General features: G+C 34.8%; 2 protein-coding genes across 3 annotated transcripts; one reads left to right on the top strand and one right to left on the bottom strand.

The window, feature by feature from the left end:
- Window positions 1–2,123: 2,123 nt before the first annotated feature.
- LOC125217785 lies at window positions 2,124–3,281 on the top strand. Of its 2 annotated transcripts, none has more exons than XM_048119323.1 (2): window positions 2,124–2,283; window positions 2,379–3,281. In XM_048119323.1, exons 1-2 carry the CDS (start codon window positions 2,156–2,158, stop codon window positions 2,728–2,730), a joined length of 480 nt encoding a protein of 159 aa, XP_047975280.1. In that variant the 5' UTR covers window positions 2,124–2,155; the 3' UTR covers window positions 2,731–3,281. The 2 variants fall into 2 exon arrangements, with proteins under 2 accessions (XP_047975280.1, XP_047975288.1); XM_048119331.1 differs by having other exon boundaries at window positions 2,127–2,283; window positions 2,388–3,281.
- A 3,163-nt stretch (window positions 3,282–6,444) lies between these two features.
- On the bottom strand, window positions 6,445–14,987 carry LOC125217799 (chromosome transmission fidelity protein 18 homolog). The gene is made up of 23 exons (XM_048119372.1): window positions 14,304–14,987; window positions 13,855–13,916; window positions 13,506–13,646; window positions 13,100–13,375; window positions 12,691–12,777; window positions 11,994–12,095; window positions 11,820–11,885; window positions 11,470–11,580; window positions 11,332–11,393; window positions 10,768–10,812; window positions 9,995–10,068; window positions 9,734–9,801; window positions 9,523–9,591; window positions 9,324–9,424; window positions 9,170–9,251; window positions 8,953–9,031; window positions 8,773–8,860; window positions 8,554–8,707; window positions 7,957–8,139; window positions 7,782–7,841; window positions 7,374–7,633; window positions 6,843–6,948; window positions 6,445–6,710 (listed from the first exon to the last, which is right to left on the bottom strand). The coding sequence occupies exons 1-23, from the start codon at window positions 14,911–14,913 to the stop codon at window positions 6,657–6,659; spliced, it is 2,940 nt and encodes a 979-aa protein (XP_047975329.1). The 5' UTR covers window positions 14,914–14,987; the 3' UTR covers window positions 6,445–6,656.
- Between the last annotated feature and the right edge of the window lie 1,969 nt (window positions 14,988–16,956).

The raw sequence follows: 16,956 nt of genomic DNA, 5'->3' as shown, positions 1-16,956 counted from the left end.
ATAAGAGCACGCAACGTACATGAATCATCACCTTTAGCTCTTAGCTTAGCTTTCTCACTCTCTACACACACATACTTGGGGGAAATTAGTCTGAGGGGGTTCACGGTTCAGAAAGTTCATCGGAGTTGTGTAACACCGTCTCCACGGGAGGCGAAGATACAATCTATTTCCTGCTTTCAGTTTATGTTTCTGAATTTCCCGAGACTTCGTTGTTCGAAGCTCGGCCGTATCTTGTTAAATTTCCGTTGGATATTGCACTCTTGAAAGTTGTTGTTATGGTTTTGTTTCATGTTATTGTCGTTCTTTTTCTAGTTTACTCTGGATGCTTTTAGCGATTGATTTGGTTTTTGAGTTGAATTGTGTGGAGATCGTAGTTGATTGGTTGAATCTGGCTGAATCTTTGTGATCGGAGATGGGATATGCCGTGGCATGTTGTGGATGGCTTGGATCCGGATTGGATGAAGCGTCCAGTGTTTGGATCTGTTCATATATGCATGGTTTTGATGTTTAGTTTCTGTTTTCTCATTTACCTCGTCTAGGGATAGTAGATCTGCTTAAGTTTCAGTAGTTAATCGTAGTAATCAGTTTAATTTAGCTTGCTCTGTTTCGTTTTGTGTTTTGCTCTGTATTTCCTCTGCATTTCGTGATCAAGGTTTTTTTGAGAAGATGAAGTCATTTGTTAGTTAAACCTTTAGTTAGTTAATCTGCAGTTTTTTATTCGTACTTTGCTAATTCGGGAAATGGTCCCCACGATCTAATTTTCCTCTGTCTAGGTTAAGTTTAGGAAGTCGTTTACTAGGTCCGGGGTAAATTGTTTTCGCTAGAGAGTGATCTTGTGCGCATATTGTTTTCTAGTCATGCATGTTTTTGTTACATTCTCTTAGGTCTAGCTGTTAGAATAGATGGTTTAATTTCCCAAGTCTAGTAGTTAAATCTCAACCCAAAAAAAATGTGTGGCCTTGATTCTCATACGCGATTTCCCAAATGATAGAATCTGACCTTAACAAGGAAGATCATCGTACCGAAACTCGTACCACCTTGAGGTCATAGACACCAGTACTCCAGTACTAAACCTTTAGCCAAGAAAGTCTAGATGTGGAAAGCTTTTAACTATATACTCTCTCGTACACAAAAAATAGTCTCATTTGTGGATGATACGAGTTTTAATGTACACATTGGTAAAATAAGAGAGGGAGAGAAAAAATAGGTGAAGTAGGAGAGATAAAGAGAAAAAGTAGGTAACGTATGAAATGGATACTGAGAGAGAAACTTTCTAACTTAGAAATGAGTCTATTTTTTGTGGACATCCCAAAATGACAAAATTGGACTATTTTTAGTGGACGGAGGGAATAGTAATGTGGAGGACCCCCACAATATACTAACACTATTTTTTCATATTTCTTTCTTACTTTACCAATTGCACGTTAAAATCGTAACATTTACAAGTTTGTCTGATGGAGAGAATATTTTTTAAAACTTGTACTAAGTTAAAGTGAAAGTGAGAATTTAAATCATGAAAGAATTGCACCATAACCCACAATAATTCTATTTCTTACACATTATGTCATTACGATATAAAGGAACTCAATATCATTTGAGTTTGTAAAAACAATGAAAAATATAGACAACATCATAAAAAGTAGAAGAAAAAAAGTACTCCTATATAATCCTACAAGACACACTCATAACTCATAAGACCCAGTCATAGAATAAAAATAAACCATAATTTCATTGCATGTGTCAATCACACCTTTAAATAATTTTCCTTTTTTCTTTTTCAATCCTAAATACTATATTCACTACCATACCTAATTTAATTTCTTATGTCAAATGGAAACACGAATGGAACTTGTGTTTGTTGTAACGTCTAATCATACATTAGTAAACACGGCAAAAACCTTAGTAGGAAAGACAATTTTAAAAAGGGAAGAAAGAAAGGTTGTGAGTGGTGAGCCCCCACCCTTCTTTTTCATGCCACTAATCGTGGCATATATTTATTATTTTTTTCTAACTTATCTCACACGGAAGAAGACTTGGAAAAATGAATATGATACCCATTTCAATCTCAATCTCAAAAAAAATTATAAATTCATTTATTTACACCTATATATATACATACTCTCTCTTGATTCATACCACATATATGTACATATAAATGGGAAGAAAAAACGTTGAAGTGGAAGGTGCAACATCTTCATCAATTGAATGTTGTATGTGTGGAGATCATGGCGTTTCTTCAGAACTCTTCTTATGCAGCGCCTGCGGATTCCGATCACAACACAAGTAATCAATTTAATAAATTTTTATTAGTCTGTTTTAACGGTCTCGAGTTTGAGTCCATCGTATAAACATTTACTTACTATACATAAATGTGGTAGATATTGCAGCAATTTGTACCCCGGGGCTGAATCGTATGACATTTGCAACTGGTGCATCAATCGAAAAGGGGAAGAGACCACAAAATCGTCGAAAAATTCGTCTCACAAAGCCGATCATCACGACATGAAGATCAAAAAGGGTAAGATCGACATTAATCTTAAAGATAGAAGAGCAATTGGTAACGGAAGCAAGAGGGAGAATAAAACAGCGATGGCTGCGCCGCCGCCATTGGCCGGAAGGAAGAGGGTGACGAGCGATCGCGGTGGGGTTTCGGGTGAGAGGAGGATTATTAAACCTGTTTTTAGAAATAAGGTGAGAAGGTATAAGCTGTTAGATGAAGTCTCGAGCTAATGAATCAACACTTTTATTCTCGCAATTTGAATGGTCAAATTTGCAATTATCTCATCTGGCTCCTTTCTAGCAAATATGTGATCGCCACCCGCCACATAAACATGTGTCTTCGTAAAGAAATGAGTTAATATAGTCATAACAGTTTCACATGTTTAAATTCTGGTTGTCACATCATCGCATATTTCATCGGAAATTAGACGGATGAAATTATTGCGGAATTTCTGTCGGATCGTGATTTTAATTTTTAGATTTTGAAAAAGTGTAGGAGGGACCTGAATGTTAACCTCTATCATGATTTATTCGATAATTTACCCGCATTTGAGTTTTGGTGGACATATAATTCCTCAAATTATTGGATGGAAATGTTTGGAGAGAAAATTGTAAACTTTGTGTGGGAGAGAAAATTGTAAACTTTGGTTATACTTATGGGGTCGACTTCAATAATGACCTCACGTTTTGAATATTTCTTTTGGATGTATATTTTTGTGACTGGTGATACTTGTAAAAAAAAAAAAATTCTTAACAACTATGTATATGATGATTTTCGGCAATTCTGTCTCCTACCATCTTTATACAAAGCGTGGTTGCTTTCTTTTGTTTGCCCTCGTCTTCTTCATATTTCCATTTAACCTGCAAGTAAAAATTCAAAAATAGTAGTAATCATTAATTTAATTTTACTAAAATATAATTTATTTGTGAATTTTAAATTAAAATGCCATTTTCCATATTTTCTTTTTATTTCTCGTTTAGGAATACAGATAGAAAGGGGTTTTGGTTTGGTTGGTAGAGAATAAGAGTAGAAAGAGAATTTTCGTTGTTTCAAAATGAGGCAAATAAAACTGAAAATGTGAGACAAATGGAAATAAAGGTATGTAGCAGAAAATCGCAACTATATTGTCTATTTCTCACCATTACCACTTTTGGCCCTTTTTTTCCTCCCTTTTAAACATTTTGAATAAATGTCATATTTTAATAAAATATACTCTTTATGTTATACTAATAATTAAAAGTAGGAAAAATTGATGAAAAAATCAACAAATTTTAGTCAATCTCGTAACTTTAAATATATAACCAATTATATCCCAACTTTAACATTATTCTTAATCGTCCCATCGACAAAATATTCGAGCATGTTACGTGTCTGAATACATTGACGTGATGTGTGCATGTTTAAAAATTAAAGACGTGGCTAACTGGGTGTATTAGATGACATCGCTTAAGTAGCTTATAGTTTGTCCACATATATCTTTCGTCTGACACATCATACATAAATTTCCCTAAACACAAGAGAATAGGATAATTGAAAGATATATCAAAGTTATGATATAATTAATCAATTTCAAAAATGATAATATTAATCATAATTTAACCAAATTTCATGATCTATCTTTATCCTTAAAAATAAGAGGACAACAACCACCTTTTAAATGAGTTTTAAAGACTGGGGATATATTTGGTAATGGAGTAAGTACTTTGTTAAAGAATTGGTATGGAGGGGAGAAAAGTTATCATGGGTGCATTGATATTGACAAGAAACCACTTCCAAATATTTGTCGTAATTAAGAATATAATAAAAGTTTATTAGCCATCATTTGGGGCCCTTCTCACACGCCTTATGCAATCATGGTTGACTTATGCTCTTGCATAACCCAATCAAATTCATTAATCTAACTAAGTGATTAGTTTATCGTTCATTATTACTACAAGTTAAATTAGTATGTCATAATCAACAACAACAAAAAGGTAGAGTTCATAATTCATAAATTCTAGCTGAGGTTGATTTTTTCGTGCGAGCAATGTAAACGCTAAGTTTGGCTTTGGATGTATTTGAAATTGAATAAAATATTATTTGATGAAGTGGAGGTATTACTTATGATGTGACAATTTAATTTCTATGTTTATATATACTAGTGAAGGACAGATGAGCAAATAAATGTTTTAATGGATTATTTAGTTATAAATTTATAATCATGGTGTCCCTAAATAATAATATAAAATATATAGTCATCATAAGGAATGAAGATTTGCTTATTTTAGCGCCGTTTTGGTAAATGAGGAAATGGGCATTTTTAGGAAAAAAGTATGTCCCATTATTTTTTACGTCCAATTGTTTGAATCCCTTTTCTTATATGGAAAGGACTAAACAAAAGTGGGGATTACTAATTGTAGTTAAAGCTGAAGGGCCCACAGATAAAGATTAGCTATTAAAGTGATATCCATCATAATGATCTACTACTAATGACAATTAATTGAGCCAAATTTTATTCTCAAATGTTTGATTGTGGAATATGAATCCGAATCATCGATATGATCATATGACTTAGATGCAATAAATATGTGCAAACTGAAAATTAAAAAATCATTTGATCATATATATAGCAAGTTTTGATTCTTAATAGAATTTTTGTCAATATTTAGTTGTACTACGTTTTCTCTGTACAATCTCATCCGTTTACTTATATGTAGAGAGAGAAGAATCCACAAAGTTGGCATCTTAGTGAAAATATTATACATACAAAATCAATGGAGGGAGAGAGGATGATCTATCACACAAAAAAGGACATTAAATTTTACACGGAAAGCATATTAATAGGATGGAATAATTTAACTGTGGGATATTCTATTTTTTTTCAAAATTAGATTTTTTGAGCTTTTGGGAGCATCCGCAGCGAAACGCCGCTGCGGATGCTCCATTTCGCCGCTTAGCTCGTGGGGGAGGGGCGGGACAGGACGCGGGACAGCCCGCCACATGGCGAGCTCTGGCCCGTGGCGTGATGCCCATTCGCCGGCACGTTAGTGGGCGTCGAGTTTTTGCTATTTTTAATTTTTTTTTAATCTGAATTAAAAATATATATTATTTTTGCTATTTTAATACTGTTATCGACGTTTTTTCCTTTTGAGTTGAATTACCGTTTTGAACTTTATGTTTTTTTTAATAGTTAAGGTTCAAATAAAGTCTAAAGATATACTACTATCAATAAGTCTAAAATAAGTATGGTGTTAACCATTAACTCATCAGCAAAATCTATCAAAATAAGAAATCAGACTTTGACCATATTCATAAGTTCATGTATTATTTTTACAAAATTCAAGCTTCGTATAGTTTTTTTAACAAAGTGCCAGTCAAGTGACATAGACATCCTGTGCGCCACATAGGATTAAATTTAAGTGAAATTGAATTTTGTGTAAAATTTACTACAAACTCAAAGTATGTTTATATTTTCACCACTTTCAAAATTTGTAGAAAAAAACTAAATTGAGTAAAAGTTTATGTATTTTTGGGCTACTAGCCCTAATTTTAAATCTTAGAATCATCTGAAAAAACATACTCCCCCTTCCTCTAAAGATGAACACTTTTGAAACAGCATGTATTTAAATATAAAATTAATAAAATAAGAAAAAGTTATTAACAAAGTGTTTTAATGAAAAATGAGTCTCATCTCATTAGGAGAAAAAATTCTTAATATAGAAAGTTTTTATTTTTAGATCAACCGAAAAAGAAAAGAGTTTATTTTTTTAAAAGATGGGAGAGTATATCATTGTAAAGAAATATTTAATTGATTTCAAACCATTAATTTTACTCCATTTTCCAGCTCTAGAAATCTTGATAAGATTCACCAAATGCCAATAATATATTTTATTTTTGAAGTGGAATCAAAATTGGTTTCTAAACTATCGTCATTTCACCTCCACAGTCACCAGACACCCCTGAACTAAAATCTAAACACCTTGGTAGGACTTTTTCACTATTTTAGGATGAAAATACACTTTTTTGTTTTTCCTAGCAAATGAGAAATGATCCGCTACGTTGTAATATTACTATAACATTATCAAAAATAAAAATGGGAAAACACCTGAAACTGTTCTCTTTTCTAAAAAACTATTGGAGTTTTAACAATATAGTATATCTGTTGGAGCTTGATAAATCAGAGAAGGAATTCACGCATTTTCACCGGTCTCTTTACTGCATTTGTATAACCCTACGCAAAGCACAGCAAACTAAAGTATCAAAATCTGGTTGACCAAAATGATGGATCCAGCCCGGTTTTAGGACAGGGTCAGGTAATGAAATCATGTCAAATTCGATGGTTTCAAGGTAACATGTAGCATACCTCGTTAAATTTGAACAAGAAAGGGTGTGAATCTCTCCGGCTTGTTGCAGACTTTGGCACATCACTGTCTGTAGCTTCAGAACCTTTTTCACCAACCTTTTTAATCCTGATCGAAATGCATAGGAGATGATAAATGACAAACAAAGTATCTCTTTAATAAATAAAGAATAACGAGTGTATAAGAGTAAAACCAATCATTTGCAGCCCCGCGGTAAACAGGGAAGGTTAGAGGGAAACAGATTTGATCAATCGGTGTTAGGAGAAAAAAGTATTAGAAAAATTCGTACGATGAAATGGAAACAGAGGAATAGCATGACATGAAATGTGTGTGTGTTTCGTGAGAGTGTGTTTGAGAGAGAGAGGCCATTCACTGCCTTTAGGCATTTGACAGCACTCATGTGATCTTATTTTTGCTTTTTAAGGGGAAGGCCTAGGTGGTTCTGCAATTCAATCTTGTGAATAAGATGCATTTGCCGTTATCTTTCCTATCTAATAAACTAGAAACGGATCAAAGCAAAGGATTAATCATACCGGCTGAAAAAACTAGTCAGGCTACCAGAAGGCTTTTTCGTCTTTTGAACTGATTTTACTTCAACAACAGCTTTAGGAAGTTCAGGTTTGTCAACTGCTTGACTTTTCTGGTTCGTTTTCTTCTCAACCGCACCATTTGTAAAACTAAATTTTGATGGTGGTCTAGTTCCAACGTTATTCTTTGCAAGGGCATGGTTCTCCTCCCCACGCAGATTGGCCGATTTGGAGAGGCTACCTTGAAGAATCTTTTGCTTTTCCACCTGCAATTATAAGATGATCGCGTGTATGTATGGGTCATAATGGCTGATGCAGGAATATAGAAAACATAAGTTAAAATAATAGCAGAAGGAACAACCTGGAGCATTAATTCAGAAATAGAATAAATCATCCCACAGTTCTATAACTTACCTCGTGAACCAAGACCTGCTTTACCGCCAAGGCAAGATCGATATGGCATGAACTGTAGTCCTGCTCAACAGACAGACACCAAATAAACCAAGGAGATATTTCCGGAGCAGTAATACCAAGTAATTTATCAAAGTCATAATATTGTCAGCTCATTTTGCATAACCAGGGAACTAACTTTGAAGTGTATGAAATTGCTAAGCGGTGGATCAAGTGCAATTGTGGTTGCTTCATCTTCACGCCTCCAAGTATCAGGTTGATCAGATTTGATGTTCTTGTACGTCATAGAATATGAGACCATCGTATTTACTAACTGCATCAAATCACCCCTTTCTTTGTCCGAGAGCAAATGCAGTGCAACCTGAATATGGAGAATGCATTAGTGACTGCACACAAGAAACAGAAGCAGCAAGTGTGGTTGACTGGTGTTTACATTCCTAGTGGAAACCTTCTACCATTGTGAATGAAGGAGAAATTAAAACAGCTTATACGTAAGCCAATGAATCGTGTAATGCCCCCAGCCCACAGAGGTGGGGCCCAGTAGCGATACAATTGCACAACGAGTTCCTCGAGCAACTATTTGACATCCATCTTCGGATTACCAATTGATTAATCCGTGTTACTACAGGAGTAAACTGTGCTAATAAATTTCTGAAGCATAGGTTTCACATAAGTTGTGGGACATTACATATCGAGTATTCATGATTTTTTTAACAGTGTAATAGAGTGAAAACATAAAATTGAGAACTGAAGTCAATGGAATAAAATCATTTACCGGTCTCAGAGATGGTGGTGAAAGAATATGCAACAATGCCGAAATTGAGTCTTCGACAAAGGATTTTGTTGACAAATGCCTTGAAATATATGGTGATATTCCATTATGCCATGAGTGAAACATGTCAATCCTTTCTGCCAAAATGGTTCGGTGTCTGTGGAATGACAATTAGATTATACTCATAGAGTGAAAAATAGAGATTAAAGGTAGTGTAGATACCTCTGTAAGGATTTTGGCCATTGAATATCCTTTCTTTCAAGTTGAGCTATCAGACGATGAATAAATATAGCAATGGGCGGTTGATAAACTGTGAAAGAAGTAAATAACAAAAACAATTAGGACCAGATACGCGTCATATACTGAGAATGTGACATCTGAAGATTGCTACAACAGTATTACCTAGAAGAGACATTTTTTGTGTGCGCATGATGTACTGATGAGTTACATCAGAAACTCCCAGATTGTCCAAACATTGTACCTAAGACATAAGTTTCAGTGAAACGTTTATGTTTACTCCAAAGTAGTATGATTCTTCCAAGTCATACACCTAGTGAATATTTGAGGGGTTGGACCCCACCAAAACAAAAAAAAATCAAATAAATGAAGAATAACTCACAGTCTTTTGCATCAGAGGATCAACATAATGGAGCTGAAAAATATTTTCATGGATCCCATCCAATATTAACTCGGAATCGCCACTGGCAAAATAAAAAAAAATTAAATCGACTTTCACTTGAACAGTCGAACTTAAAAGGAAAATTTATGCTTACCGGTTAGATATCAAGGAGTAGAGATATTCAAAGTCTTTGGACACGTTGTTGCTTGAGTTGTTAGATCTTCTGCCAGATTTCGGCCTTTGCTTTTGGAAGATCTTTGTACATACAAATGTAGATTATATGAATATATGAAAAACAGAAAACAGAATAATGAGCAAGCAAATGAGCATGTAACTGAACAATGGCAATTCACCTCTTTCCATACATCAAAAGCACTTTTAGTTGCATCTTTCCGACCCACCACTTGAGAGCTTATATCCATCTTGAAGCAGAAAAGTAATCAAAATAAGGAGGTCAAACCATCTTTGATTTGTTTCAAGAGAGCATCATAAGTACTATATTGATCGTATATTCAGATATACACACACAGATACATATCAAAGAAAAGTTGCTAAAGGTCATACCACATTCAGCATTTCCTTCTTCTTGTTAAGAAACTGAAGAGTGTTCAAGCACGACCGTACGTCACATTCTGATGAAAGTGAAGATTATGAACACATTTACTACAATGACTAGCTTGGTGATAATAATAATTAATGTGTTAACTCAAATATGTAGTTTGTCTACATAAAAGTGTTCAGCACCAATCTTATATGTTTTTGTATGCATTGAGTAGCTATTAAAAATACATTATCTTGGTACATTCAACAGCAAGTCTGACTTACCAGTACATTCTGCAAGAGCAGAAAGAGCAACGGAGCTGGCCTTTACTCCTTCCTTGTTACAAATATATTTCAACCTGTCATTAAAATTTACATACCAAGCTTAGAAAATGATAAGCAACAGTATTTTCCTAATATTACCAAACAATTAACAGAAAATAGAATCAAATAAACCTATATAATAGCCCAAACTTTACATAATACACTTAAATGGTCATTGGACCATACTGGGAAAGTGGCAAAACACTAAACTTTGAAGAGCATATCAAACTTATAGCCTTTACTTTGAATTTAATATCAGTCTGTTGTGTACTATATCTGTGTTGTATCAACTGGGTGTAACTGCAAAAACGATTCATCACATACAAGCACATTTGCCAATAATCATGAGCAGCTATAATATATATGAAGTACAGCAAGTACATTAGAATTTAAGTACTAGAAGGGGGGAAATCCCCTATAAAGGGGAAATTGATCATAAGCAGATACTTTATGAAGAGTTATACATTAATATCAAATAGATTACTCTCAAACTAATAATATTTTTAACATAAATGAAATAAACAGCTTCCAAATATATTACAAATCTTCTAATAATCAAACGGCTTTATTAGCCATAATGTTCCAAGCAGATATAGATCAACAAGGAGTGCTGTTCTGTGTGCAAAAATGAAAAATTGACAGCATGGAAAATCAGATATATCAAATCAAGCAACAGAAATAAATTGGTAAGAAACATCAACTGATTCATGAAATCAACAAAATCAACCACATACCTGTTTGCTACACGACTCACAGTTGGTTGGACAAATATGTGAACCCTGAAACAGAAGCGTAAGTTTATGAGATCATCATCTTGTTGCATTATTGCTCAGAATAAATAGTTTATGTACTTTAAATTGGTCAAATTTTGTAAACCTGCAATGAGATTTGTCACTCTTAATCATATACTCCCTCCATCCCATGTTACTCGCACTTTTCATTTAGGCCGTAAATTTGGGATTGATTTTTTAGTATAATTAAATTAGAATTTTAAGTGTAATGAGACATCACTTAATAAAGGACCTCTTAACTTAAACTAACATATTAATTAAATACATTAATTCTAACTAAAACTATAAATAGTGTAAGTAGTTTGTGACGAGCCGAAATGGAACGGTGCAAGTAACATGGGACGGAGGGAGTATTATGGATTACATGCTTCTTACTCTGTTCTATTCTTCTGCTTAGCTGATAATTAACATTTATTGCAATTCCAAATAAACACATTTTTTTATGCTGGTCCTGTCAAGTCCAGCATTGCAAAAGAAACTCAAAAAACGAAAAAAATAGGGACTTACTTGGCCACTTGACGTAATGGCCTCAAGGCTGGCGCATATAGGTCATTACAGATGCATATCACCTGAGTATCCCAAACAGTCAACTCATACCAATACATATTATATATGAGAAATGGTACAAGGCAAAGTCGTACTTACAGGTCTCAGCAAAACTGAGCTTTTCTGCTTCTTTCCAGAAGATTTTCGACCAGTATTTGCCTCTTGAGATACGTTTTCTTTTCCAGTATCAAGTTTTTTCTCAGCCGCTAACTGCATCATTATGGTTCATAATATAGTGTTTTGTAGTGAATATCTGACATTAGAAAGCCTGCCTATCTATGCAGAGAGCAAAACCAATATGCTTTGACCTAATTTTACCAAGGCACTACCGCACTAGTAGCTTTTACTATAATTAATCTACCACGGAGGTATGGGTTTTCAACTGTATAACTTCTGTATGAAATGAGATATTATGACCAAAAAAGAAAGAAATCTAAGCAATAATTTACCAATCGAAGAATGATTTCTACAGCACCCTTTCCGTCTCCAAGGGCCCCATCTATCTCATCAACAACCTTAAAAGTCCCAAATTTTGTTCAAGATAAGCACATTAACTGTGGAATGAAAATTGTGAAAGAGTTGAAGAGGTATTAACAGTGTTATTATTACACACTGAAACCAACCAAGCACTTTGGCTTTGAATCAGCAATTACGGAATTCATCTGGACCACATCGAGGATTTTAGCTTCGATGGTAGATGCTGACCGGTCATCACTTGCATTAATCTGACATATGAACAACACCCAACCAGTCAGTTAAAGGGTTTCTTTATTTGAAGTTTTTAAAATGTAAGGCTTCGCCCAACTTTCTCACTTCATATGCATGATACTTAAATTTCAATAAAGCAAACTTGGCACTTTTAGCCAGGTGGTGTGATCAGAAGAGTTCATATTTAGATAGCAGTATTCATCTGCACAAGAACTTATCCTGGATAGACTCCCTTACTTATGGTAAACAGTTTACTTCTGACCTGGTAAATATCTAAAAAACAGTAGGAAAAAGGACAAGCTTGATGGCTTGTAAAAAAATTCATCCTGATCAGCATATTTAGTTAAAGCAACATTCAGTTCACATTCTATAAGCATGGGAAAATATTCTTCACAATAAACCACTCACCAATGAGGCAAAAATAATCAGCTATTTGCTTTTACAACAAAAAGGCAACTAAGCGTGTGTGGGCCTAGCGGTAGAGTGGTTCGAGTCCACCATGGTGCGGCCTTTAAAATCTTATGTTTATTTGACCATCAAAAAAAACAAAAAAAAAAGAGGCAACTAATATGAGCTCATAATTCATAAAACATATAGTTTAAATCATTTGACCTCAACAACGCGGTACCCGCAATGACTTGCCGCTACATGTGCAAGTGTAGTCTTCCCAAGTCCAGGGGAACCACAAAGCAATAGGACCTGCAATGGTCAAAAACAGTATATTAGCATTCTTAAAATGTCAGAGAAGAAACACTGAAATAAATGTAATGCAGATGACTACTGTAAAATGATTGACAGTAATACATGCAACTTCAATTGCAAAAATGAACTAGTTGCCCATGCTGCAAGTAATCATAAATCCAGAACAGATTACTGATATAGCAATCACGAAATTCCTTAATATTGGCATTTACTAGTGAATGAGACATCAGCTCCAGCAGTTGAGCTCCACCTCACAATCAAAAGGTGGTATAATTAAGGTGGCACAATGTTGGTAAAAGATAATATGCACATAAATAACCTTCTGTTCTGGAGGACCAGAACTTTTGTTCTTTTTGTCCCACATTTCCTGAATGCCTGGGGAGGTGTTGTTTTCTTTATCCAACTCCATATCAGCCTTCATCATATCTTTGTTAAATCTGGTTTCTCTGTTATTTCGAGAAAAACTCCTGGAAGATTGTTTAAGATGATGGGAGCCTGTAGAATGCCGTCTCAATGAAGTTAAAACATCATCAGTGGTACTCTTTATCTCAGACCCAAAAACGCAGGAATCCCACTGTTTCAACCACAGGAGAACCTGCAGTGTATAGATTACAAAGGTTACACAAATGGCAGAGAAATGTAGGAGTACTACAGTCAAATCAATTTATTTGAGAAGTCTACCAAAAACATGTAGTAGAAAGTGACATAGAAAGATGCTACACAACCTCACGGTTTGTCTTTTCGTCACTGAGAAGCTCTGTAAATGAACTTGGAGCATATTTCTCCACCCAAAGTTTTTCAGTAGTAACTGGTGCGGATGATGGGACCACCTCTACGGTATCATCGTCAAAGCTTCCTTGCAAAGCCTTCACAAAATGAACACGTTTCATCAATGCACATAACATCTTCTCTCTTTCTCCAGACAAATCCAATACAGAGCTTATACACATATACTTGTCTAAACTAGAACATAACCAGTTGATCAACAAAAAACATGAATGGAAATATTCATCTGCAAGTCACAAGGAAAACTCTACATTAGTTCTTCTACCAGTATGGACAGGACAAACTTACCTTTGCAAACTGTTCTTGCTCAACCTTTTCCATCATAACTCTGACGGGTTCCTGAAGGAGTCCTGCATGTAACAGTCCACTTGATCAACATCAAATCTCAGCATTCAGTAAGTTAGAAGTTTGCACTTAGTTTATAAGGATGAATTTTGTGCAAGTGAAGATCGTACTATCGTGGATGGCGTACCGAAGCATAAGAAATATTCCATTCATCGTACAATTCCAAATAACAAGTAAATGCATAGAAAGACACAAACAGGGATGCTAAATGGATTAAATTCTTCTCGTTATTCATATAAAGCTCGTAGTTAAGGAAAAAGACATGGATGAAATTAATGCAAATCCTTAGATAATGAGCATTGTTTTTATTTAATCCTGCAAATTAAAATCACATTGTCAATGTAAAACAAATCACAAACAGGACTGATCAAGTGTGCTGGTTACAGCCTCACCATTATTGTCTCGTCTGAAATTCAATTTCTTATTCCTCGCCTCCTCATCGATCTCCGTACTAGTGCATATCTTGGCATACACCCTTTCCCCATCCAACCCTGTGATAGGCACACAATCCCCGTCTATCTCCGTCGCGAATCTCGACAATATCCTCTCCTGCTCCTCCTCCACCACCTCCATCTCTTCAATCGTATCCCGCGGCGGCGAGAATCTCAGCCACTCCTCGTCGTCGCCGCTTCCTTCCTTGTTCTCCTCAGAGACGCCCGGGCAGTCAGGCGGGGCGACTTTATCACTCCGAGATTCGTCTTCTCCACTTCTGCTCCTCTTTCCATTCGTTCCATTACTGTTGAGGCGGTGATTGGGGGTTTCGTCTAGCGATATCGAGCTCGAGAGATCAGATCCGGGGCGTTTTTTGGAAATAGGGTTCAGCTGAAGTGAGGGTTTGGGAGGGAGAGACAGAGGCGGGCGCTGTGGAGGCTTGTCAAGTGACGGTGATGAAGGGGGTGAGGGCGGTTCGACATCGAGCTCGAAATCGTCGTCGAACTGATCGTCGTCCTGGGCATGGGATTCGAGCCATTCCAACTCATCCAAATCGGGAATATCCATCATGTGCGAGCGGCGGCGTCCTTGACGGAGAGGGAACCCACTGTCTGTGTTTGTTTGGCGGGAAATGGAGACGAAGAAGAGCGGCAAAAGCACAGATATTCGGAAAACCGAGTGCTATATTTTACTCATTTTTACCTGCAATTTTTTTAACTAATAATTTAAAAATACTAGTCATATTTTTATACTTTAATTACTACAGTATGTTAATATACATTATAAACCAATATTTTAATTTAAATATATATATTTTTAAAATTATAGTCTCTCTATCTTCTAAAAATAGGCTATTATCTTCATTTTGGTAAATTCTTCAAAAGCAGTCTACTTTCATTTCTAACAGATTTTTCTTTTTTTAAGAGAGGGATCTCATTTAGAAGGGGCAAATCGTGCGAGTTGAGATATTAAAGACTCGATATAATGTCATTTGACACAACTCCATAACAATACTATTAAAATCTAATTTACAAGAAACTAGAAAATAAAACTAAAAATGTTTTTTGCTAAAAATAAATAAAATAAGGATAATAAAAATAATATTCTCCCTTCGTCCTATAAAAATAAAAAATTTTAGAACGCCACATGTTTTAATACACTATTGGTAAAATATGAGAAAGAAAAAAAAAATATTAAAGCACTATTAGCGAATAATGAGACTAATCATCATCAACAAAAAAATTGCTATAAGTGTATCAATTTTATGAGACAGATGGAATAAAAATAGTTTATTTTTTGAGCCGGTGTGAGTAATTGTTAGTGGATAAGAGTGTGTATTTTTTATTTATTTATGAGATTTAAGAAAAATGATAGTGGAGTAGTATAATAAATTTAATGGAACTTGGGGAATACTACCACCAAACAATTAAATTGGTTTTGTTCATATTTATTCAACTAAAAGTTGGACCAGAAGGTTGCTAATAAATAATAGGCCCAAGATGGCTTATTTGGGCCTCCAAAACTCGTCTAATTATTAACTAAGTAGGTAGTTGGGCAGCCGGTTAGGCTTATGCAGATTTCATCCACTAGTGCTTAAATTTCTTAATATTATTTAGATCAAATAATTACTTACTAACATAAGCATGTTGTCATTTTTTTAGAAATTCTTTTAATCACATAAACAACTTGGAGAATTAAGAACACCTGGTATATAGAATGCACACTTGATACCTGTGATGTACAATAAAAATGAAATGCGACCTTTAGTGACGGAATAAGAGAGTATAATGTAATTTTGAATTCGAATCCTAATTTATTATCAAACCGTGATAATGAATCTAATATTTTATTGTCAAATTTTTGGAAAAATATCTTACCATTAGACACCGATGGTTTTCTTTAAAAAAAAGTAGTTCTATTTTTTTTTTCAAATCATGGAAGCACATTCACGTTAGTTCAATAATTAAATTGTGCTAATTTTTAACCCAGGGATTTAGTCGAGTGGCATGAGACTCGTTCATCCCTAACTAAATGGAAATAGTCAAGGGATCGATTCCTGGGTATGAAGCAGCTTTAAATCTTTAGGCCGGCAGTCCCACCCAATGACCTCTCGCTTATATATTAGCTTAGTTCACTGGGTCCGCCGGTGGATACCCTTGGAAATTACCAAAAATAAAATAAAAAAAATTATGCTAATTTTTTTTTCTATAGTGGAGCCATTATTAAGATTGGGTTTTTTAACCGTTAATTGAAAAGTTTGAACTATCAATCAAATTATAACATATGCTAGTTGACCATTTTCATCCGTCCGGAATTAAGAGTCCGGTTAAACATTTCCATAAAATGTGAATAAAAATATTATAAAATATATCACTAAAAAACACAAGTAAAAACATATCCAAAGAATAAAGCAAATAATAAATCAATGGTCACACATTCCAGTATCACACACTCCAATTATTACACACTCAAACATTTTTTAAAACCCGCACCAATTCAAACAGTACTCCTGTTGCCGGACGGAGGGAGTATAAATATACTACTCCAGTACTGTTAAGTACAAGTACTACTTGGTAAGAGTAAATAAAATTGTAGAATTCGGAATATGTTGAA

Source organism: Salvia hispanica, chromosome 1, assembly GCF_023119035.1.
Source record: "Salvia hispanica cultivar TCC Black 2014 chromosome 1, UniMelb_Shisp_WGS_1.0, whole genome shotgun sequence".
In the NCBI taxonomy this organism is placed as follows: Eukaryota; Viridiplantae; Streptophyta; class Magnoliopsida; order Lamiales; family Lamiaceae; genus Salvia; species Salvia hispanica.
Note: the sequence above shows the minus strand (reverse complement) of the source record. Positions and strands in the feature narration are given on the sequence as shown.

Bases quoted from the DNA above. Each gene is read 5' to 3' on its own strand.
- LOC125217799 (XM_048119372.1), bottom strand. From the start codon at position 14,913: ATGATGGATATTCCCGATTTGGATGAGTTGGAATGGCTCGAATCCCAT. The intron at 9,032-9,169 runs GTGAGTTATTCT...CTTATGTCTTAG, and splicing joins ATCCTCTGATGCAAAAGACT to GTACAATGTTTGGACAATCT. The intron at 6,711-6,842 runs GTATGCTACATG...TGCTTTGCGTAG, and splicing joins TCTTGTTCAAATTTAACGAG to GGTTATACAAATGCAGTAAA.
- LOC125217785 (XM_048119323.1), top strand. From the start codon at position 2,156: ATGGGAAGAAAAAACGTTGAAGTGGAAGGTGCAACATCTTCATCAATT. The intron at 2,284-2,378 runs GTAATCAATTTA...TAAATGTGGTAG, and splicing joins GGATTCCGATCACAACACAA to ATATTGCAGCAATTTGTACC.